Source organism: Mesoplodon mirus, assembly GCF_964341445.2.
Source record: "Mesoplodon mirus genome assembly, chromosome: 9".
Classification (NCBI taxonomy): domain Eukaryota; kingdom Metazoa; phylum Chordata; class Mammalia; order Artiodactyla; family Ziphiidae; genus Mesoplodon; species Mesoplodon mirus.
The window spans coordinates 22,133,643-22,156,605 of NC_138985.1; the positions used below are offsets into that span (position 1 = coordinate 22,133,643).

General features: G+C 42.9%; 2 protein-coding genes across 5 annotated transcripts in view; one reads left to right on the forward strand and one right to left on the reverse strand.

The window, feature by feature from the left end:
* HBP1 (HMG-box transcription factor 1) overlaps positions 1-14,880 on the forward strand; it is a 32,449-nt gene extending 17,569 nt beyond the window's left edge. For all 4 annotated transcript variants that reach the window (XM_082632837.1, XM_082632839.1, XM_082632840.1 and 1 more), the window contains 5 exons: positions 1,049-1,205; positions 1,882-2,026; positions 9,868-10,185; positions 12,341-12,482; positions 13,583-14,880. In XM_082632837.1, coding sequence (XP_082488963.1) covers positions 1,049-1,205; positions 1,882-2,026; positions 9,868-10,185; positions 12,341-12,482; positions 13,583-13,600 — 780 coding nt within the window. In that variant the 3' untranslated portion in view covers positions 13,601-14,880. The remainder of the gene's footprint in view (positions 1-1,048; positions 1,206-1,881; positions 2,027-9,867; positions 10,186-12,340; positions 12,483-13,582) is intronic.
* Positions 14,881-14,966: 86 nt separating this feature from the next.
* Positions 14,967-22,963, reverse strand: part of COG5 (component of oligomeric golgi complex 5) — a 273,181-nt gene continuing 265,184 nt past the window's right edge. The window contains exon 22 of the mRNA XM_082632836.1: positions 14,967-15,750. Within this exon, the coding sequence (XP_082488962.1) occupies positions 15,636-15,750 (115 nt within the window). The 3' untranslated portion in view covers positions 14,967-15,635. The remainder of the gene's footprint in view (positions 15,751-22,963) is intronic.

Below are 22,963 nucleotides of genomic sequence, written 5' to 3' on the forward strand. Positions count from 1 at the left end.
ATTAGTTACTTTGACTGGACACTGTAGGTAGCTGTTGGCATGTCTGTCTCCTTTGTTTTCCTGTGAATTTAAGGGTAGGGATCACGTGTTTTTCAGAGCCTGGCACCTGGCATGTACTAAGTGCTCAATAAATATTGATTGAATTTAAATTCAGCCCGGTTCTACCACCACTGCACTTGTCAGTTCAAGACTGTAATGGGGTTCTCTCGTTATATCTTCAAATAAATTGAGTACTAGAGGTACCTTTTATCTGTAGTCTTTGTCATCATCTTAAAATCAACAATTATATTAATAAAAATATTTCCGGGCTTCCCTGGTGGCTCAGTGGTTGAGAGTCTGCCTGCCAATGCATGGGACACGGGTTCGTGCCCCAGTCAGGGAAGATCCCACATGCCACGGAGCAGCTGGGCCCGTGAGCCATGGCTGCTGAGCCTACGTGTCCGGAGCCTGTGCTCCACAACGGGAGAGGCCACAACAGTGAGAGGTCCGCATACCACAAAAAAAAAAAAAAAAATTTCCATTGACTTCCCAGTACCTTCTCAAAGGAAAGTTTAAGCATTTTGCCTGTCTTTAAGATCCCTTTACTTACTTAACTACTAACTGGGCCCTCCTTTGCAGTCTTATTTGCCCCAACTCTGAACTAATCTTGTATTTTTAGCAGATACTCAGCACTCTCCAAAGAAGTTATTAGTCACAACTATTCCTGGTGTAAGGCATGTTCTTGTACCTTTCTAAATTGCATTCTTCTTTTAGATTCCAGTTCAATTGGGAATTGAAAGCCCCCCCAATCTATTTCTCTTGGAGTTAATATCTCCCTTTATTAAACTCCATTAGCATTATTTGTACTTGGGTTGAAGCACTTATTCCAGTCGGCTTTATATTGTAGTAATATCTGCTTTTCTTCGCTACTGGGTTGAAAGCTCCTTAATGGCAAGGATCCTGTCTTGTTTATTTTTACCTTTTCCACAAAGTCTTACACGTAATAGGAACTTCACTCCATGTTGAATTGAACATTGCCAATTTATTTACTCTATGCATGTATTTCCAGGGCTATGGTTCTGATGGTCTAAAGTTGTTATCACATGAAGAAAGTATATCATTTGGCGAGTCTGTACTGAAGTTGACTTTTGATCCTGGTACAGTAGAAGATGGTTTACTTACTGTAGAGTGTAAACTGGACCACCCTTTCTATGTTAAAAATAAAGGTAGGGCTTCAATTTTCAATTTGTAGTAACTTTTTAAAGAAAGCTTCTTAAATCTATAATTATGTCTCATGGCATAATTCTTTGATGATTAAGAAAAAAATTTTTGAAGGGAAAACTTCTTTCAAACTAAATAAAACTACCATAGGAAATGCCTTATAATAATACCTAATGATGTTTAAATGTCTTCGCAGTAGTCAGGTGGAGCTCTACTTCCTGTGGGTATGAACTTGTAGATTCATGTAGTATGTAATAAGCTCTCTGTTGTTTTGATATAGTTTGGGGAATGGAGTACTCTGGTAATTGAATTTTGGTTGAGGCCAAATATGCTTTACACCTGAATCACATTAACACTGTCAAACGTAATGGTTCAGAGACTATTTCATGGTCTCAATCATCATCATTTATCATTTACTATCTTGTAGGTCAGTGGGAGTGCTGATTGATAGCATTTGATATATTAGTAAAATGCTGAATTAAACTAGTTTTGGAGGGCTTTTGCATTGTTTAAGTAAAACACTTGGATTTGCTTTGTGGCAAAGATACATGACTTGTGTTATAAATCTATCACATACTTTTTTTAAGACTCAGAAGTGACATAGCTATCATATAATAAATAATTTGGATGCTTTCTGTCAATCTCCATCCTTTATATAACAATAGTTTGCTTTAACTTTAGGTTGGTCATCATTTTATCCAAGCTTGACTGTGGTACAGCATGGCATTCCATGTTGTGAAATTCATGTTGGTGATGTATGTCTACCTCCTGGACACCCCGATGCCATTAATTTTGATGATTCAGGTGTTTTTGATACATTTAAAAGGTAATATTGAATTCTTTTTTTTTTCTCTCTGAAAAAAAATTAAAGTTTACTCTTAATCTCCCTAATGATTGCAGTTTAGGAGGTTAAACCTTTAAAGATCTGAGAATTATAAAAGGACTACTTAGAAGACGTATATACAGTTGACCCTTGAACAACACAGGGGTTAGGGGCACTGACCCGCTACACAGTCGAAAATCCACATATAACTTACAGCCAGCCCTTTGTGTAGGCAGATTCAGCCAACCACGGACTGAGTAGTATTTACTATTAAAAAAATCCATGTGTGGGCCTCCCTGGTGGCGCAGTGGTTGAGAGTCCGCCTGCCGATGCAGGGGATACGGGTTCGTGCCCCGGTCTGGGAGGATCCCATATGCCGCGGAGCGGCTGGGCCCGTGAGCCATGGCCGCTGGGCCTGTGCGTCCGGAGCCTGTGATCCGCAACGGGAGAGGCCACAACAGTGAGAGGCCCGCATACCGCAAAAAGAAAAAAAATAAATAAATAAAAATAAAAATAAAAAAATCCATGTGTAAGTGGACCCATGCGGTTCAAACCCACAGTGTTCAAGGGTCAACTGTATATGAATAAATGAAAGAATACTTGGTAATTAAAGTAAAATAATACAGTTCGAGTTTTTTTAATTAATTATTTATTTTTGGCTGAGTTGGGTCTTCGTTGCTGCATGCGGACTTTCTCGTAGTGAGCAGGGGCTACCCTTCGTTGTGGTGCACGGGCTTCTCATTGTGGTGGCTTCTCTTGTTGCGGAGCACGGGCTCTAGGTGCGCGGGCTCAGTAGTTGTGGCTCGCAGGCTCAGTAGTTGTGGCTTGCGGGCTCTAGAGCGCAGGCTCAGTAGTTGTGGCACGCAGGCTCAGTAGTTGTGGCTCGCGGGCTCTAGAGCGCAGGTTCAGTAGTAGTGGCGCACAGGCTTAGTTGCTCCTCGGCGTGTGAGATCTTCCCAGACCAGGGCTTAAACCTGTGTCCCCTGCATTGGCAGGCAGATTCTTAACCACTGCACCACCAGGGAAGTCCCTCAAGAGGAGTTTTACGAAGAATGAAATAATGCCATTTGCAGCAACATGGATGGACCTAGAGAGTATCATACTAAGTGGAGTAAGGCAAAGAAAGACAAATACCATATACCATCACTTATATGTGGAATCTAAAAGATGATGCAAATGAACTTATTTACAAAACAGAAATAGACTCACAGAAATAGAAAACAAACTTATAGTTACCTAAGGGGAAAGGGGGTAGGGAGGGATAAATTAGGAGTTTGGGATTAACAGATACTAATATATAAATTACTATATATATAATAGATAAACAACAAGGTCCTGTATAGTACAGGGAAGTATGTAATAAACTATAAAGGACAGGAATCTGAAAAAGAATATGTCTATTAAATATATATATATAAGTGAATCGCTTTGCTGTATACCAGTAACTAACACAATATTGTAAATCAACTATACTTCAAAAAAAAAAGACTTTTACGTGGAGTAGTCATGTAGGAAAAGTGACTTCATAAAACATTTAAGATTTGATTAGGAAAATACCACATTATATGTCTAGGAATTAAATAGATCATCTTTGATAGTTAAGAAAAAAAAATATTTGCTAAATCTGGCCAGTTGTTTTGAACCAGACCACAAGTCTGTTAATTGTATCTTTCTTTTTCTTTAGTTAACTCTGTCTTTGTTTACTATTCATTTTGACCAAGGGCATTAGTTGCATGGATTAAAAATTGTAAAAACAGGGCCTCCCTGGTGGCGCAGTGGTTGAGAGTCCGCCTGCCGATGCAGGGGATACGGGTTCGTGCCCCGGTCTGGGAGGATCCCATATGCCGCGGAGCGGCTGGGCCCGTGAGCCATGGCCGCTGAGCCTGCGCATCCGGAGCCTGTGCTCCGCAACGGGAGAGGCCACAACAGTGAGAGGCCCGCGTACGGGGAAAAAAAAAAAAAAAAAAAAAAAAAAAAAAAAAAAAATTGTAAAAACAGCAAAAAGTTGACATTTGGAAAGACTTAAAGAGGAAAGTGATTTTTCCTGAGATCACCCTATTAGTAAGTGGTAGAATAGGACAAGGACCCATGTGTGCTGACATTCAAGAAAGTTGACCAACTGTCTGAATTTGTGCAGAATTTTTCTGGTTTTAGCACTGAAAGTCCTGCACCACTGGAAACCCTTCAGTCCTGGGAAAACGGGGGCAGTTCATCACCCTCCTCCCAGAAGGAACCCAGAGAAAGTATATGATATCTGGGATTTTAAGACCCATTCTTCCTTTTTCTTTCTTTCTTTTTTTTTAAAGTTAGCTTTTATTTATTTAGTTAGTTTTGGCTGCGTTGGGTCTTCATTGCTGTGCATGGGCATTCTCTAGTTGCAGTGAGCAGGGGCTACTCTTCGTTGCAGTGCGCGGGCTTCTCATTGCAGCGGCTTCTCTTGTTGCAGAGCTTGGGCTCTAGGCACGCGGGTTCAGTAGTTGTGGCTCGCAGGCTCTAGAGCGCAGACTCAGTAGTTGTGGTGCAGGGGCTTAGTTGCTCCGCGGCATGTGGGATCTTCCGGACCAGGACTCAAACCCGTGTCCCCTGTATTGGCAGGCGGATTCTTAACCACTGAGCCACCAGGGAAGCCCCAAGACCCATTCTTTAAGATAATTATCAAATCCATAGCCCTTTAAGTAGAGAATTTTCAAGAATTTCTGCTGGCCTGAAGATTTTAAATAAATTCAGTTTAATATAATAAAATAAAAGGTTAATATGCTTTTTTATTTTGAAAGCATAAGTGAGACTTTTTTTTTTTTTGCAGTACACGGGCCTCTCACTGTTGTGGCCTCTCCCGTTGCGGAGCACAGGCTCTGGACATGCAGGCTCAGCGGCCATGGCTCATGGGCCTAGCCGCTCCGCAGCATGTAGGATCTTCCCAGACCAGGGCACGAACCCGTGTCCCCTGCATCGGCAGGCGGACTCTCAACCACTGCGCCACCAGGGAAGCCCAATGAGACTATTTTTAAAAAAACATTTTTAAAAAGCAACCAGCATAGGGCCTGGCACAGGCTATATGCTCAATAAACATCTGCAAGATTGGAATCTAAATGCTGTTTGACTCTCTTTTATACAGTCTTTTTTGAAAAACAAGACATTGTTAAGGTCCAGTACTCAGAGTATTCTTAGGATTTAGATCCGTGATACCTCTAATGTTTGGTGAGAGTGTAAATGGATAAAAAAATTTTGGAAGATACTTTCGCTTTATTGTCTACCAGTGAATATCAGCAGTTCCATTCCTCTGTATGTACACCATAGAGAAGTAAATGCTTGTAGACATGCACTAGGCGATGTGTAAAGTTCAAGCTGTGTTGCTCATGACATGGAAACAGTATCAGTACTCATTCACTGGAGACTGAATGCATATAGTGTGATACAATCATACAATAGAATTCTTTTTGTCAGTGGAAGTTGAATGAACCATAGCCATACATTTTAAAACATGGATCAACTTTAGAAATAATGTTAAGTAAAAATTAGTCTGGAATCAGATGTTCTTTGGAAATATATCTAATAAAATTATAAATCTAATTACATTTATATAATCTTTCTATAGTATGTAAAATACACATTATACAGTTATGCCAGGGATCCTCAAGTTCACCCCCAGGTTCAGTGATTTACTGGGAGGGCTCACAGGAGTAGGTACTTAGCCATATGCACAGCTATGATATCTTACATTGAAAAGATATGAAGCAAAGTCGTGAACGGGAAAGACGTGGGCTTAAGTATGGGGAAGCCAGGCTTCAGTGAGTCCTCTTCCAGTGGAGTCACACAGGACAAGCTTATTTCCCTCAGCAGTGAGTTACAACACGTATGAATCGTTATCTACCGGGAAGCTTATTAGACACGCAGCACCAGGGGTTTTATTGGGAGCTGGTTGCATAGGCTGCCTCTGCCTGGCATATACCAAAAGCTTCCAAAAGGAAAGCAGGTGTTTAGGGTAAACTGTATTTTTTTGTACATACAGTTTAGGAACAGTGAGCCACTCCTATCAGTTGTGGGTATGATGGGAACCCTCCCGAAATCCAAGTTCCAGATGCTAGTCAGGGGCCAGCCTGTAAATAACCCTTTGAAAGGACAGCAAGCCTGCAATGTTAACTCATTTCTGCACAATGAAACATTGTATAACATGTTAGTATAATTGCTGTTTTAACATAATGTCACTATAGTTTCTATCGTGTTTATGAATGAGTTTTATAATAAAATTGTTGGGAAATTAAGGGGATGATTAACAGTTCAGGAGAATGGTTACCTCTGGGGGTGACAAATGTAGAACTTTAGTGATATTAGAAATATTCTATTTCCTTGTTATTTTAAAAATTTTATTATACACATATATATTCTTTTCCATTACGGTTTATCACAGGATATTGAATAGAGTTCCCTGTGCTGTACAGTAGGCCCTTGTTGTCTGTCCATCCTGTGTATATCATCAGTCGTTTGCATCTGCTCATCCCACACTGCCAGTCCCTCCCTCCCCACTCTTCCTCCTCCCTGGCAACCACAGGTCTGTTCTCTGTGTCTTTGAGTCTGTTTCTGTTTCATAGATATGTTCATTTGTGTCGTATTTTATCTTATTTTAGTAGTAGTATTTATTTATTTATTGGCTGCACCACGTGTCTTGCAGGATCTTAGTTCCCCGACCAGGGATTGAACTCAGGCCTTTTTGACTGACTTTGCTTAGTACAATAATCTCTAGGCCCATCCATGTTGCTGCAAATGCAAGCCTCAGTGTTTTAACTGTGAAATGGAGGTGATAACACCTGCCTAACTCTACTACTTGTTGTGAGGACTAGAAATTACAGTATCCAGCTGGCACACAGTAGGTGCTCTTGGTCATGCTGGTCTAGGAAGGGCACTGGAGGAGATGTTAGCTTGCTGAGGACCAGAAGAAGTCAGCAATAAACTGATGAGCTCTTAAACACAGGAGGTGGCTCTATTGTAGAAACGAAGCTTCCAGGTGAGAGCTTGAGTTGAAGAAGCCCATTTGAGACATTGGGTATTGAGGCCCATCTTCTAGGCATCAGGCAGGTTTAGGACAGTCACTTTACCAATCTAGACTTCTACAGTAATAATTGATACCCCAGTTGAGTACCTGCTCTGTGCTCACCTCTGCCTTGAGTGTTTTATACGGTCTGTTCTGCCAGCTGTGCAACACTGCATAGCATATATTCATTCATTTCAGAGCTAAGTAAACTGAGGCTAGAGGGTTGCCTGCCCAAGGTCATACCATTAGTAAGTGGCAGAGATGGGCTTTGAGCCCAATTAAAATTTTATATTATTATGTTCTCCAGAATGATTTATTTTACCCTCTCGGTCAGTCGTCAGTCTTTTTTTTTTTTTTTTTTTTTTTTGCGGTACGCGAGCCTCTCACTGTTGTGGCCTCTCCCGTTGCGGAGCACAGGCTCCGGACGCGCAGGCTCAGCGGCCATGGCTCACGGGCCCAGCCTCTCTGCGGCATGTGGGATCCTCCCGGATCGGGGCACGAACCCGTGTCCCCTGCATCGGCAGGCGGACTCTCAACCACTGCGCCACCAGGGAAGCCCAGTCGTCGGTCATTTTGAGAGCCTAGTATGTGCTGGCACTCGAGATTGAAGATCAGTTAAGACATAGGCCTGCCTCTTTGCTTCCAGCCTAGAGAAGGGAATGGATGAGGCCACGTGTACCGTGTGTAGGTGCTGGTTGGGAGGCAGTGTAGCCTGGTTAGCAACATGGCTCTGCAGCGGACTGCCTGGAGTCACAGCCAGGCTCTGTGATAGCTTTGTTGCGGAAACTGGGGTAAGTTAATTTTTCCATGGTCTTCAAAAAAAAAGAAAAAAGCTGTAAAATGAGGATCATATTGAAGGGAGGGTTAAGTGAGTTAATATTTCTGATTCAGTTAACAGACACTATACTATTGTAGTTTTTCTTTAAGAGTAATAGACAGTGACGGGGGGAAGGGGCATCCTAAGCTCGAGGAATGGCATGTAGAAAACAAGTGAGGTGAAATGAGGCACAGTTTAGGAACAGATAGCAAAGAGAGCGAATGCTCAGTATAGTAAAAAATTAGGCTTTTTAAAAAAGATTTTTTATGTAATATAATGCTGTAGTCATGTCAAAATCTGAATTCTGTGATTGAATATTTCAAGCTACTTTAAATTGTATCCATAATGGAAATGGATGACGGTTTTATTTGTACCACTAGATGGTGGAGTTTTCAAATTTCAGTAGTCAATTAGCTTACCCTATGTTTAAATCTTTCGGTATTTCAAATTTCACTAGTCAATTAGCTTACCCTATGTTTAAATCTTTCGGTATTTCAAATTATAATTATTTTCCTGCAGTAGAAATTAATAATTTTGTGTTAGGTTCATTTACAAATGCTTAAGTTTGCTATTTTTCTAAATTACATATGAGAGGGGCTTAAGATAGCAAAAATTATTTCTCTGGCATAATACTGATTGCTAAGCATTTATTGGATGATTTTGGAGTCATACTTGTAAGTACACTTATTTCATGTAATACCTTTAAAAAAGCAGATGTTGTGTGGTTGATAATTGGTAAAAGTCATTTTTACTGTGTGCAGTGAATGGCGTGCACCTCACTCAGGTAGCTCTCCGTATGTCAGTATCATTCATAATCGCACATTGCTTCACCTGTAGGCGGATACTATTCCTGTAGCTATTATCAACCTGTTGATGGACTGCCAGAATCTCTGTTTCAGGGAGAGAAAGAGGAATTGGGGTGAAGTAAAAGATTTTCTGCTGAGATTACCAGTGTAAGCAGTAGAAGTTAACAGAGTTGGAACAAGAGAATTCTCTTGAAAGGTATATTTTTAGGCTGTGGTCTACATTATTTCTAATTTTCAGATGATGTTTTCAATTAATCTGATGATTATTCACCTTGAGGTTTGCCAACAGCAGTGCAGAGTACTATGGTACTCGTGAGGAAACCTGGGGCTTTGGAGCTGGACAAACAGATCTGGGTTGAGAGCTAGTAGCTGTGAGGCCTTGGCTGAACAATATGTTATCTTTTTTAGCCTGTTTCTTCATATAAAGAGAGGATAATGATAATCGCCACGCAAGCTTGTTGAGAAAGTGAGATGATATGGAAAGCTTATATACCTATATAAACTGAACATACCTAACAAAATGTGGCCTTTCCTGATCAACGTGGGGTTTTAAGTTATTAGGCTATGTTATAATATATGGATAGCCTTGAGGGGAGACTAATGCATGTATGACTGTATTTACATGTCATTGTAAACAAATGACCCAGGCTACTGTGCATTTTAAGTTTCTTTAGCTACATTTAACCACTTCTATCTGTCCTTACCCAACATCTTGTCTTCTGTAGTAGTTAGTCCTTAGGCCTGGTATATGCTTGCTACTCTGTTTTAATTTTGTAGTTTTAGGCTTCTAGAGGTCAACAAATTAGATTATCAAATTTGTCAAAAAATGAATCTAAGGTAGGAATAAGTGAGTTGTATGGGATCTGAAGAAGGTGTTTGCTATGGATAAAGTATGTGGATTGTAACAGATTCCTTTGGAGTGGGGAGGCTTGGAAGTCTCTTTTATAAAAACATTTTGTATTAAGGTTAAAAAAAATAAATTTAGTAAATGCATACATAAGCTTTCATCTTACAAGCAACTATCAATGGTGAAGTTGCTAAAGTAGTGTTGGTAACATTATTTCAGGTAAAATACATTGAAATTTCCAGTCAGATCTTAAGGGTCTTTTTTGTTTTTTTAATCCTGTTTTCACAAATCAGATAACTATACTGAATTAAAATCCTCTTAATGAATTTATATATTTATTTACAGCTATGACTTCACGCCTATGGATTCTTCTGCAGTTTATGTGTTAAGTAGTATGGCTCGTCAGCGTCGTGCATCTTTGTCTTGTGGAGGACCTGGAGGTCAAGACTTTGAAAGATCTGGATTCAGTAAAAACTGTGGCTCCCCGGGATCCTCACAGCTCTCTTCCAATTCCTTGTATGCTAAAGCTGTCAAAACCCACAGCTCAGGGACTGTGAGTGCCACTTCTCCTAACAAGTGCAAAAGACCAATGAATGCCTTCATGCTTTTTGCCAAAAAATACAGAGTTGAATATACTCAGATGTATCCAGGGAAAGATAACAGGTAAAAATAGTGATAATTCTGACTATAATAATTCAGTAACACTTCTGTGCAGTTCATAGGAACTGGGATAGTTAAGTTATTCAATAGCTTTCATGATTGAGTTCTGTTTTCCAGGTTGATTTTAAAGTAAAATGTTTAAGTGGAATTTTTAGGGTCATGTGTAACTGTTTTATAATACCTAGACAGATAATTAGGTTAGCCAAGAGGTAAGGAATCTGCCTTCTAAAATAATATTAAATGTCACTTGCCTGTTAGATGACACAGTTCTAACAATTGACCGTTCCATCTTTATAGAAAAGACTAGCACCTTCTTGTGTCAGATCTCAAGGATGTACTTATTTTACACCTGTGTCATGCTATGGGATGCGCAGGCATTGGCAGTGTGTAACGACTGCCAGATCTGTCAGAAGACTACGAGGGGTCCTCACTAGAGCCCAGGGGTAAAAATTAACAGTGCGAGCGAATCCTTCCTACCGTGTGCTTGTGCCCATACCTCATCTCTTAGAGTCCTCTACTGCTCGCTTCCTCTCAAACCAACCAAGTTCTCCACGAATTAAAATTATCTTCTCCATTCTTCCTAGTTCCCTTAACCCTTGATATTCTGAAAGTCAAATGATTATGCACATAAAATAATTCAGCTTTGAATTCCGGTTTTAATGACTCATCTTAATTATATATATATATATATATATATATATATATATATATATATATATATATGAGATGTAATTGACATATGACATTATATTAGTTTCAGGTGCACAACATAATGATTTGCTATTTGTACATATTAAGAAATGATCACAACTAGTCTAATTAATATCCATCACCATACATAGTTAGGAATTTTTTTTCTTGTGATAGGAACTTCTAAGATCTACTTTCTTAGCAATTTTCAAATATACCACACAGTAGTATTTACTGTACTCACCCTGCTGTACATTACAGCTCCATCACTTAAAACTGGAAGTTTGTACCTGTTGACCATCTTCACCCATTTTGCCCACCCCAAATACTTCCATTTTAAAAAGAGAAGCTTCTAATACCAAATGCATCTCTGACTTGGAAATGGATACATATGTGAATACTTTTTAATCAATTTCACTAGTAAATGTGTCAACCATTATATAATACCTTTAACTCGGAGACTATAAAAACTGGTTTTTATTTTAATAAAAGAAAATGCAGTGCAATGTTGAATTGCATCGACTTACTGGATTAAAAAATATATACATTTACTACATTTTAAATTTCTTTTCAAGGAATAGAGCTTTCTGTGGCGACTGTTCTAAAGCTCAGATGCCTGTTTTCTAGTTTCCATGTCAGCCATTGTGAAATCTTTTGTATGTACTTCATGGCAGTCATTCCAGACCACCTATTTCGTATGAGTGTCATGAAATTAAGGGTTAAGGGTTAAGGTCTTCACAAAAGGGAAACAGTTTGTGTCTGCCTGTTCTGGATGAGACCATTTTATAGTAGGTTTGGGAGCAAGTTAGTAAATAGGAAACAGCTTCAAATTTCTATCACAATGGGTCTTACCAGTTTGACTTTTTCCCCTTTGAGTTTATCCAATTTTCTTAAGTAATAAGTGTAAATGTGGCCTAAGGTTTATTTGTATTGTCTTTGGAGATAAGTGGTAAGTGTGCATAGTTAGGGCCACCACATTTTCACTGCGGTTGCGTGAATGAGAAAAGGCTTATCGTGACTATTTGATGGGTTATGGGCACAAACAGAAAGTAAGAATACCTTTCAGTACAAGGTGAATACTTTATGCTGCTGATACTAAACACTGTCTGCCTTAATAATCTTAAACATCTTTGGAAGACAGATGTACCCAATGGTAATTCAAACAAACCATTTCTTTGAAATATTTAACTTTTTTCTTCAAATCTAAGCTGTGTAAAATATCCACAGTTTTTAGCCATTTTAGATATTGGTCCTATTCCAGGAGGCTTTAATTGCCAAGATTATGATGAATGGACCATATGACTTCAGATTTTACTGGAAATGAGTACAGTAGTCTTGACCTTTCCCCTTCTCTATGTTGGACGAGATTTTTGTCTTTCAACTTTGTTTCTTCCTAAAGTAGCAGCACTTGACATGAGTTTTCTGAAAAATTCTTGCTTTCAACACTGTGTAAATGTTTCTTTTACAGAGCCATAAGTGTGATCCTTGGTGACAGGTGGAAGAAAATGAAGAATGAAGAGAGGAGAATGTATACATTAGAAGCAAAGGCTTTGGCTGAAGAACAGAAACGTTTAAATCCTGACTGTTGGAAAAGGAAAAGAACCAATTCAGTATGTTTCAACAAGTAGTTGCTTAAAGTGATCTTGACTTAACTCCAAAATTGTACTAGCATATTGGAGCAGTTGTTAGAAGCTTTAAAAGGGCGTTGATGCTGTTTCTCAGCCTTCTTATCTTTCAGAACCTAAATAATGTTTGCACACCATCACGTAAGGCAGGCTGCCTTTCGTCATTAGTGCCATTTACTCTTTCAGCTTGGAAAGTAGGAATGTTTGCTAGAGATGCTGAAGTAGAAGAATCTGAAATGAGTATTTCTGGTTGGGTTGAAAGACAGGGGTTATTAACTCATTACCATCACAGGAGAAGAATTTTCTGATGTGGGGTGGTATGTCTCAACAACCTTTCTTTTCTTAATTGATGATGGGCTGTGGAGGTGGGGGTAAATAACCAGCCTTCATGGGGACTTCTGACATTTGCACAGCATTTCTAGGTTAAAAATCTCAGCGAGGAGAAGAAATAGAAAGGCCCGGGAAGGCTAGTAAACAAGTTTGCACCATAATAATGCTGTATTGGGTAGACCTGATTCTTAAAACTTTTCCATTACTAGACTAGCATCTTTTAAGTGTTTCCAGTTAATTACAAGAAAACGTCACATGATTGATAGAACAGAATGAGCTCAATTTGAAATACCATTTAAAGACAAAGGGACAGCAAAGACAAAGCCTTCGCAGCAGGAGGGCTGGCCAAGGATGTTCTCATTCATTCTCTGTATTTGTCTATTTCTGTATAGTAACATGTGGTTCTCATCTGCATAAGAATTTCTTATAAAGCAGCAGTCAGAGTCCAATATGAGGGTGACTGAACTAGATTTTTGAAGTCCTTTAGGGTTCCATGTGGTAGGACTTGGCCTGGATCCCCTTTCCTGTCTGCTTATCCTAGTCGATCTCTCTCGTCTCAGCACTTTTCATAGATTTTCTGGATGCTTGGACCATCAGGTATTATCAGACTTCAAAAAAATCACCACCTTTGAGAAAGCGATCTTTTTTTAATAGTATGGTTATTAACATTAAATTATCCATCTTAGCTTTCATTTGTAGGATTACTATGTGTTGATTTGTACACATTCACTGAGTTATTAATTTTATCTCCACAGGGCTCACAACAACATTAAACCAGGATGCTTATGTTCTTAAGTCTGTATTTGCATAAACATTGACTGTTGACGGAAGGACTTAAGAAGATCAAGGTCTCACCATTTGTCCTGAGTCCGTGTGACCGTAAGATACTGATAGCATTGAGTCTTGAAATGATTTAATAATGAGTGAGGATTTGCTTTCTCCATTAGAGCATTAAGTAAGCTAAAACTATCAACATTGTAAACCAAATTGCCTTATTTTCTTCCAAACTTCATATATGTCTATCAGGTAATATAGGCTTGAAAATTGATATCCTGTGGTGCTAAAGTACAGTAGAAAGAGAGGAGAAGTGTATACATGTTTTATTTTAAATTGTACAAAGGGGGAATTTAAAAATATGTAACTGCTGTTTATACATTGGCTCCTTACTGCTTATTAATCTGTATTGTATACATAATGGAGTGAAGCAGAAGCCGGGAGTTGGCCTTTCCTTGAGCAACCACCATATGGCTCAGCATCTGTGCCAAACACGGGGGCTCCTAGTCTGGCCAGTGCCAAGAGGTTGCCGGAACGGGGGCAGATGGATGGTGTCAGTGTCCCAGCCTGAGAGCCACCTGCCGCGGCTCCCGGAGCGTGCTGAGTGGACGCGCCAGGTGCCAGCACCCACCCCGTGCTCGATGGAGACAGCCCAGGCCCAGGTGACGTTAGTGGACAGCGTTGGGGCGTAGTCACTGAAATGGTGCTGTTAACAGTTGACACCATTGTATTTTTAACCTTGTGTCCTGTGTCTCCTCAGCCACATACCTTAGTGTCGTACTTGCCATCGTATCTCTACGGTGGGGGCAGACTCCGCACTTAGGCAGTGCAACACGTGCACTTTACTTCCCTCCAGCTGTCTACAGTGAGAGCAGACACAGTGGCAGTACAGCTGCTTAGGCTCTGAGCTACAATCACGGCTGTTCATGTTACTTACCCAGTGGTGTTTCTGGTTCGGAATCACGGCTGTAAAATGGAATTTCAGTTCATTACACTTCTTCATGATGTTGCCCCTAAATTTTGCACACTATATTCTTGTATATTATTTCAAATAAAATGAAAAAAATTATTTATCTCTGACTTCCACTGATTGATTGATCCTGACTGAACTTTACGAATGAGTCATCGGAATAACAGGTTCAGGAGATGGTGGAAAATATCTTAGAAGTGGCTTATGGGATTTTAAACATTAAATTTAAAATAAAATGTCAATGACAGGGCAAGGGCAATAGAAAACTAAGGACCTAGACTACCTAGTATTTATAAGAAACCTTGTAGAGTAAAAGTTATTTTTAACTTGGCATCTCTGTTACAAAGTTGAACAGCCTCGAAAGTCTGTTTTTAATAAAATGACACACAAGAGTGTAAAGACAGCCTTGCTCTATCTTTATTAAAGATACAGTAAGACACAGTTAAACAACAGTTAGCCCTACATCTTAGCTTTGGGATATGCCAGTGGTTCCCAAACTTTGTTGCACCTTGGAAACACTTCAGGATATATATATTTTTAAATACTAATGCTTGGCTCCTACCCCCATATGTGTTAATAAGGGGTACAAATTGGGCATCGGGGTTTTTTAAAGCTTCTACCAGTGAGTCTGATACGCAACCAAATATGGAAACCACTGGGCTACCTACTTATCCAGTGAGGAAGAATGCCAGTTGGGGAGAAGCAGTGTACTTACTATAAGTTGGTCGAATCCCTTAAGAAGCAGCGGGGACTCTGTGATGGGAAAGAAGTTTTAGATAGCCTCACAGAAAAGCCTGAGAGGAGAGACAAGAGTTTGGTATCTTTCTGGAAAAAATCAGGTCCACAGAGTTGGAAGGTGGTGGTGATGAATCCGTTTTGACATTTTATGCTATGTAAGGTAGAAGGGCTTCAGGGGTAAACAGGAAAGATCAACAGGCAATACAGAAAATTCAATTACATTCTTAAAATAGTAGATGGTCGGTGTCCTTTAGAGTATGTGTTAGTTTAACTGCCAACCTTGGATGGGTTGGCACAAAACGGACATTAAGAAATACTTCACATGATTACTGAAGAGCAGACGTAGCTTTCTGAAGCAGTTGAACCATTATGGGATAAACTGGTGCAAATTCTTTGCCTTCTCTGCTTTTAACTGATTGAACATAAGCTTCCAGGGCACCCCTGAAAACCAAAAGAAAACAAGGATCAGAAAATTATACAAATGAAATAAAAGAGCTCGGAGGATGCCAACACCCGAAAGCCCATTTCTGGAACTGCTTCGCCCAGTCGACCAGCCCTCAAACACTCGTTGGTCGCGTTCCTGTGGTCAAGGTGCAGGGCTGTGCACGGTTTTCAGCCTGCGTTGCACTTAGTGGTCTCATCACCCAGTCGGAGGCCCTCTGGCGGCTAAGATTCCCAGTTTCTCTTTCGTGGTCTTTCCTACTGAAGAGACTTCTGCGGAGCCAAGCGCAGCCTGTGTCGACGCGCCGAGCTCACAAGGGGGCGCCCTGCACTGTGCATCGTGCATGGCACTGCCGGAGGCGGGGCCCTCGCTCAGCACACACTGACACTGGCAGGGCTTTGTAATCCTGTTACCACAAGTGGGATAAATTGTTCTTAGGCTCCAACTGTTGGCCTGTTAGGCGACGAGAAGGCAGTCTGAATTTAGCCAAGGGTATGATTATGATGTTCTCATGAATTAGATCGGGGGCTCAGCAAACCAGCCCACAGGTCAGGCCCAGCCCTGTGCTTGTTTGTTTATGCATACTTTTCATTATTGGTCTATCTAAGTTCCAAGTAAAACAATTTTTTGTCATAGCCATGAACTTTCACACTCTTTAGAGCATTTCCATAAAGATGGCAGTTAATACCATAACTCGGCTCACATACTGTCTCAAGGCCCATCTAACATGTAATTAATTCTTCACTTTTATTTGCTCCCAAACACTGAAAATATGCATCCTGTCAGGCTTGGCCGTTATTTTCATTCCACTGCAGGGGATATACCTGCCGGGCGCGTGTCAAGCTCTGCTCACACCACAGCGCCCTGTAACCCCGCTAGCCACTGCCATGTTTCATACACAACTGCATCTCCAGTCTCTTATTTCCAGCCCTGACCTCCCTCCCGATCTCTGTTCTGGACATCTTCATCTGATCCTTCCAGGTCTCCCTCAAACTCACCTGTCAGAAACCTAGGGCTCTCAGAACCCATGGAACGTACAACACCGAGAGTGAGCCCCAGTGTAAGCTGTGGACGCTGGGTGACCGTGATGTCCGGGTGGGTGCCCCAGCTGTAACAAATAGGCCACTGTGGAGGAGGGGATGTTGATAATGGGGGCGGCTGTGCAGTGGGGGCAGGGGACATAGGGAAAAATCTGTGCCTTCTCAAATCTGCTGTGAACCTAAACCTGGTCTAAAAAATATCAAAAAAAGGAAAAAACAAACCTAGGGTAAAAAAACCCAGGTGAAGGGTAGCATTCTGCCCTTTCCCCTATTTCAGCAAAGGACACGATCATCTCCCCAGGGTCTGTATCTAAAATTCCCTTTTAGTCCTACACCTACCAGTTCTCAAGTCCTTTTAACTTACCCCACGTTACCACATCCGGTCCCTCCTCTCCCCTTAGCTTCAGTCTGAACCCTGCCATATCGTGCCCTAATTGCTGCTGTAGCCTCGTAGGTGGCGGTCACCCTGGTGCCATCAGCCCTGCACTAGAGGACCTGCCACACTACAGCCAGAGACGGCCGCCTGAGGTCCGTGACCTGCCGTGCCCTCTCGCCGTCGGGGCAGTGTCTCCACTCACGACCCCACCGAACACCAGCTTCATCAACAACCTCCCCCGACGCTGTGCAACTGCTGGGTTCCAGACGGTTTGCTCTGCCCTAAGAAGACCCTCAAATTATTAGTTTCCGTTGTTCGTGTTACCGACACAGAGCAGCTCCATCCAGCTCACTGGTGACTCTCAGCCCAACCCTGAGAGACCTGGGTGCTTGTGCAAATACCACTCTGAAAGATGCTTGTGCAAATACCACTCTGAAAGAAAGACGTCTCTGCCTAACAAGGCTGGGCTCCAAAAAGGGCCTGTTTCCCTTCGACCACACTGGCGTGTCTCATTGTTAGCAAGACATAGCTTCATCGTTAAGGGTCCTCATCTTTGGAACGCCCCTCCCCGCTTTCTTCCTTGTAGAGCTCTTACAGAGGACCAGCCCAAATGCCTTGTTTTTGATAAAGCCTTTCCTAACTCAGCAGCACAAAGCTGAAGCCACCGTGCAGTCACATAAAGTGGAAAGGTCTGGGACTTCTGCACCAATAGCGTGGCTTAGCCAGACCCCAGCATTTGGGGACGGATCCCTGAAGGCTGGCTTCAAGTGAAGTTAATACTTTACTACTCACGCTAAAGTAATCAAACCAGAAACCAGCTCTGGGGGGCCTGGCAGGCTCTTAGTTAAGAAGCACCGCTGGTACCTCAGGTTCTGCCTCCCCCGCCCCCCGACCTAGCTCTGTGATCTGGGCTATATCTTGAGCCTATTTGCTCATCTGCAAAGTGGGAAGAATACCGACATGATTTAGTTATGAGAGTTAAAGGATCGTACTGTGAAGAACCTGGCTCTCTTCAAAGTACATCTATGAACCTAGGAAGCACTCAAGTACGGTTTTCCCCACCGCGCTTCTGATGGCCTCATCCTCCATGTCCTTGGAGCAAGTTGTGTACGCTTCTACCGTGCATGACCACATTGCCGTGTAAGGATCTGTGTGTGGGTTAGTTTCCCTCTTAATATGTACCAACTCTGAGGCTTGGGGCTGTTTTCTGCATTTATGTAGCCCCAGGACCTAAGTGCTTGCCAAATGCAGGGTGAATGAATTAAAAAAGTGAATTAGATACAGGAAGACAGAACTGTAATGAAAAAGACAAAAGCAATGAAGAAAGTAAATAAAAGAAGCATGAGTGCAGGGATCCTCAAAAGTACAGGCAAGCAAAATGGAATTTAATGCCCTTAAAGAACAATGTCCTGTGAGATGCCTTATTCGTGTCAGGGCTGAGCCTTAGATGAAGCCGTTTCTCTGTGAAAAAACTTGTTTCTTTTAGTAATGCTATTTAAGTCGCTATGGCATCCTGGGCAAACGCCCCACTCCCAACATGGAGTCCCTCCAGATTCACACAAGGTAGAGAAACCCCCAAGGGCTCCAACTGTCTTTGAGACAATGTGTAAATGTATCATTCTAAGAAATTAATGCACTGAAATTCACAGAAACTGTAATTGTTCTGCAATGAATGGGTCAGAGTCATTTTTATCTAATCAATGGACAAAAATCCACTTAGCAGTTTCATCTGCTTTCAAAAGGATATTACATAAAACTAGAGACAATATGTGGAAGAAAGTTCAGAAATGAGTTTGGTTTGTGTTTTTGGTTTTCGTCAAAAACACCATCAGAACTACGGAGAGAAAAAAGATTAAAGCTGCCCTCCCACGTAAAATCAGAGCAAGATTTTCAAGCAATTATTACATTACTTCATTTGCTTGAGCAAAACATCAGCTTTCTTGGAAGTCGGGCCAAGCATTATGTAAGAGTCTCAACTCTGGTTTGTATCCAAAATAGGAAGATTATTAAAGTCACCCTTATTGAAAAAAGAAATTAGTATAGGAATCGTGCAAACAATTAGTAGAGGGAGGGTTTGTGGTAACACGGCAACGCTGCCCAATGTGATATAAACTAACCAAGTGGAGGATTTTACGGAACACACAAAATTGATTTTTGTCAGGCAGGACCTATCAGTGTGCTTAGTACAGAGGTACCTAGATGACTTAGAAGACTACCATGTGCCTTCGCAGGCCTTCCCCTGACTCCATCCTCCCCTGGGTCTCACCTCAGGCACCCAGTTCCCAAAACTGGAAGGCATCTCGCGCCATAGGAACACCAGCTCCTGTGAGACCAAACTTCCCCCTCCAACAACAGGGATCCCGTGGTTCTGCAGAAGTGGAGGAGCTGAGGGAATGGCTCCCAGCCTGTGGGCCCTGGACGCCCAGAGGAGGGCAAGGGGTCCAAGGATGCACGGGGCACTGAGAACTGTCTGACGGTTGTACAGGTGAAAAGTACCAATAAGCAAATAAAGTCTGTAAACAGTTTTGACACCATAAAGGTGTTCCCCTACTGAGACTCAGGAAAAACAAAGAAGAGGCCACAGTCAGAAGAGTTGCCGTCCCACTGCCAATGTCAAGAGTTGGTGCGTATGCTGCCAGTCCTACCTCTTGTGCGGAACTTGAGAAATCTTCCCATCACAACCTCAGTCTTCATCTTTGCCGAGAACGTATTCAATACCTGCAGACCCCCAGGAGCTCCCCAGGCTGCCGCCTCGCCCCCGAGGGCGCACATGCCTGCCTGGCAGGGGCCAGGAGGTACCGTGTTCCCCACTTACCCCGCTCGGCCCCAGGAGTCACTGATCACTCCACTTTTAAAATTAACTTGACTAGGATCCATTCAAGCTCTAGAGAAATGTCTGGTGTCAAAAGGAAGCAGCGAGGAAGGCAGAAGAGAGGTCATTACTTGCTGTTTGTTCCGCAGCGGCAGCTGCTATACCCTCGCGACGTGCCCTACTTCTGACGACTTAACACACTGCGCCGGGAGGAGGTGAGTCTACAACAAGGTTTGCCCCCAAAGCTAAAACAAATTTACTGACATTTAAAGGGCATTACTCACCCTGGGTTTATCTACAGGGGCGAGAAATTCATCCAGTGGTGCTTCAGTATGCAGGGATAAAATCAGTTTTGCAATAACAGGTAAGAAAGAACGTTCTCTAGGACAGAGCTTCCTGCTTTGCCAGCAGCCTGGGCCGGAGCAGGAGCGCAGGGTTTGGAGCCCCCGAGGAGGGCTTCATTCCCTGCTCAGGACCGAAGGCTCTGGTATCAGCCATGCGTGGCGTGATGCACAGGCCTGATTCAAAAAGCTTGACAGCATTTCTGAGCATGGTTTTCGGTTGCTAAATATAGGCTCAGCAACAGCACTGCCGATGAAATCACTCGGGAGACATTTTTAAAAAGAAGCAAAAGGAAGCAGGTTTGTGATGTGCCCACAGCAGGACAACTGTTGTAGGTGAGCTCAGTCCCACTCGTCAGAGGACAAAGTTGCGCCCTGTTCCATCAACTGAGCCCTGCGCGCTCCTGTACTAGCCAGTGGGCTGCAGCTGAGCGAGTCGACGGGACTCGGGGAGGGCACCGCAAAGCCCCACACCAGCCCCGGCCGAGTCCCCCGTCCACACCTGGGGCCTCTTCTGAGGGCAGTTTAACCAGACGCTGCACTGACGGTGACAGCTTCCCCGCGGGTCCCGCCCCGCGCCTCGCTCAGATACTCAGAGCTGAGAGGACAAGCGGCCAGCACGGAAGAAGAGCAGGGGCGCGGGCCACCCTCCTCTTTATCCACTGGCAGGGCCGGGCGCTCCCCTGGGCGCCGGTTGCCACGCTTGAGGACTCGGCGCCGCTCCCGGATCTGGCTGGCTGAGGCTTCCTCCACGACCCCCACGGCTTCCTTCCTCCGCGGCAGGGGGAGTGGAGGCGGGTGGGCTCGCACTTGGTGACTGTGCTGTGAAGCCCCGGCTGTGCTGCGGAGCCGCGGGCCGCTTTAAGAAATCCCGGTGCTGGCTCCCAGCCCCGGAAATTCCGAGGCAGTCAGGGTGTGGCCTTGACACCTGGATTTTTCAAAGCTCCGTAATGACTCTTGGGTGCAAACACAGCCGAGAACCCTTGGGTGCAAACACAGCCGAGAACCACTTCAGCACATGAGCCCCAGGCTGGCTCTGGAGAACCCAACTCATCCCCTGCTCTTAGGCTCAAGCGAAGGCTGGTTTGGTGCCCTGGTCCCCAGGCTGAGAGCATTAGGGTCCCCTGGAAGAGCTGAGAATGGCTTCCAAAGTGATTTAAGAGGTACAACTGCCTGGCTTTGGAGAATGAGGGTGACAGAGGCGTTGAATGATGGCTTAAAGGTTTTCTAGCTTGGCTGGATATAGGTGACAGTGACACCCCAACCAAGACAGGGAGTCTACATCGACAGAGGAATGGATAAATAAGATGTGGTACATATATACAATGGAATATTACTCAGCCATTAAAAAGAATGAAATAATGCAATTTACAGCAACATGGATGGACCTAGAGATGATCATACTGAGTGAAGTAAATCAGACAGAGAAAGAGAAATATCGTATGACATCCCTTACATGAGGAATCTAAAAAAAAATGATAAGAATGAACTTATTTACAAAACAGAAGCAGACTCACAGACTTAGAGAATGAACTTATGGTTATGGGGCTGGCAGGGGAAGGGTGGGGGGAAGGGATAGTTAAGGAGTTTAGGATCGACATGTACACACTGCTGTATTCAAAACGGATAACCAACAAGGGCCTACTGCACAGCACAGGGAACTCTGCTCAATGCTATGTGGCAGCCTGGATGGGAGGGGAGCCCTGGGGGAGAACGGATACACGTATATGTATGGCTGAGTCCCTTTACTGTGCACCTGAAACTATCATAACATTGTTAATTGGCTATACTCCAATATAAAATAAAAAGTTTACAAAAAAAAAAAAAGTGAGTCTAAGAGAATGAGCACGTTTGAAAGGAAAGATGATTTACTTTCAGCATTTTGGGGTTGAGATTTCTGTGGGGCTTTGAGTGATGACATGTGATAGCAAGTTTGCTGGCCTGAGGCCCTGGGCAACCAAGATGCACCACAGACCTGGAGCCACAGGACAGAAGAGGTCACTAGAGTCATACGTCTGGGTGAGCTCACCTGGGAACCAAAGTACAGATCGAACGTGAAGGGAAAAGAGCCAGGAACACACTGTGGGAAATGATGGCCTTTAAGGAGTGGACAAAAGAAGACAGTTCAGCAAACGAGACTGAGGGAAAATATGGCCACAGAGATGAGAACAGAAACAGATGACTGAGGTGCCACGGAAGATCCAAGAAGGCAGGGCCTGTCTTGGTTTGCCTTGTGTCCTCAGGGCCTGGCACATGGTGAGTACCAATAAAAATAAGTGGAAGCGGTCAGTTGATGAGCAGTTTCAAGAAGGAAGTGGTGGTCAGAGTGAAAAAGTGAGAACAGAAACATCTGCATTTGGTGGCTAAGAGGTCTCTGGAGATTTTGGTGAGGGAAATTTCAAAGGAGAGTCCTGATGGAAGAGAGATGCTGAGTAAGTCGTATGTGACAGTGCAAGCATCCCACCCTGGGCATGGCGGGGGTGTACGGGGGGTGGTGGGCGTGTCTGCACGTGTGCGCACACGTGCATAAATACACCTGAGAGGCACTAGGCTGCTGGGTGTCCTTGTTTTCTACTAATAACAGTATCACGTTTACTCCCATGTGCGTTCCACGACTTCAGTAACTGCCCCACGTGACAGAAG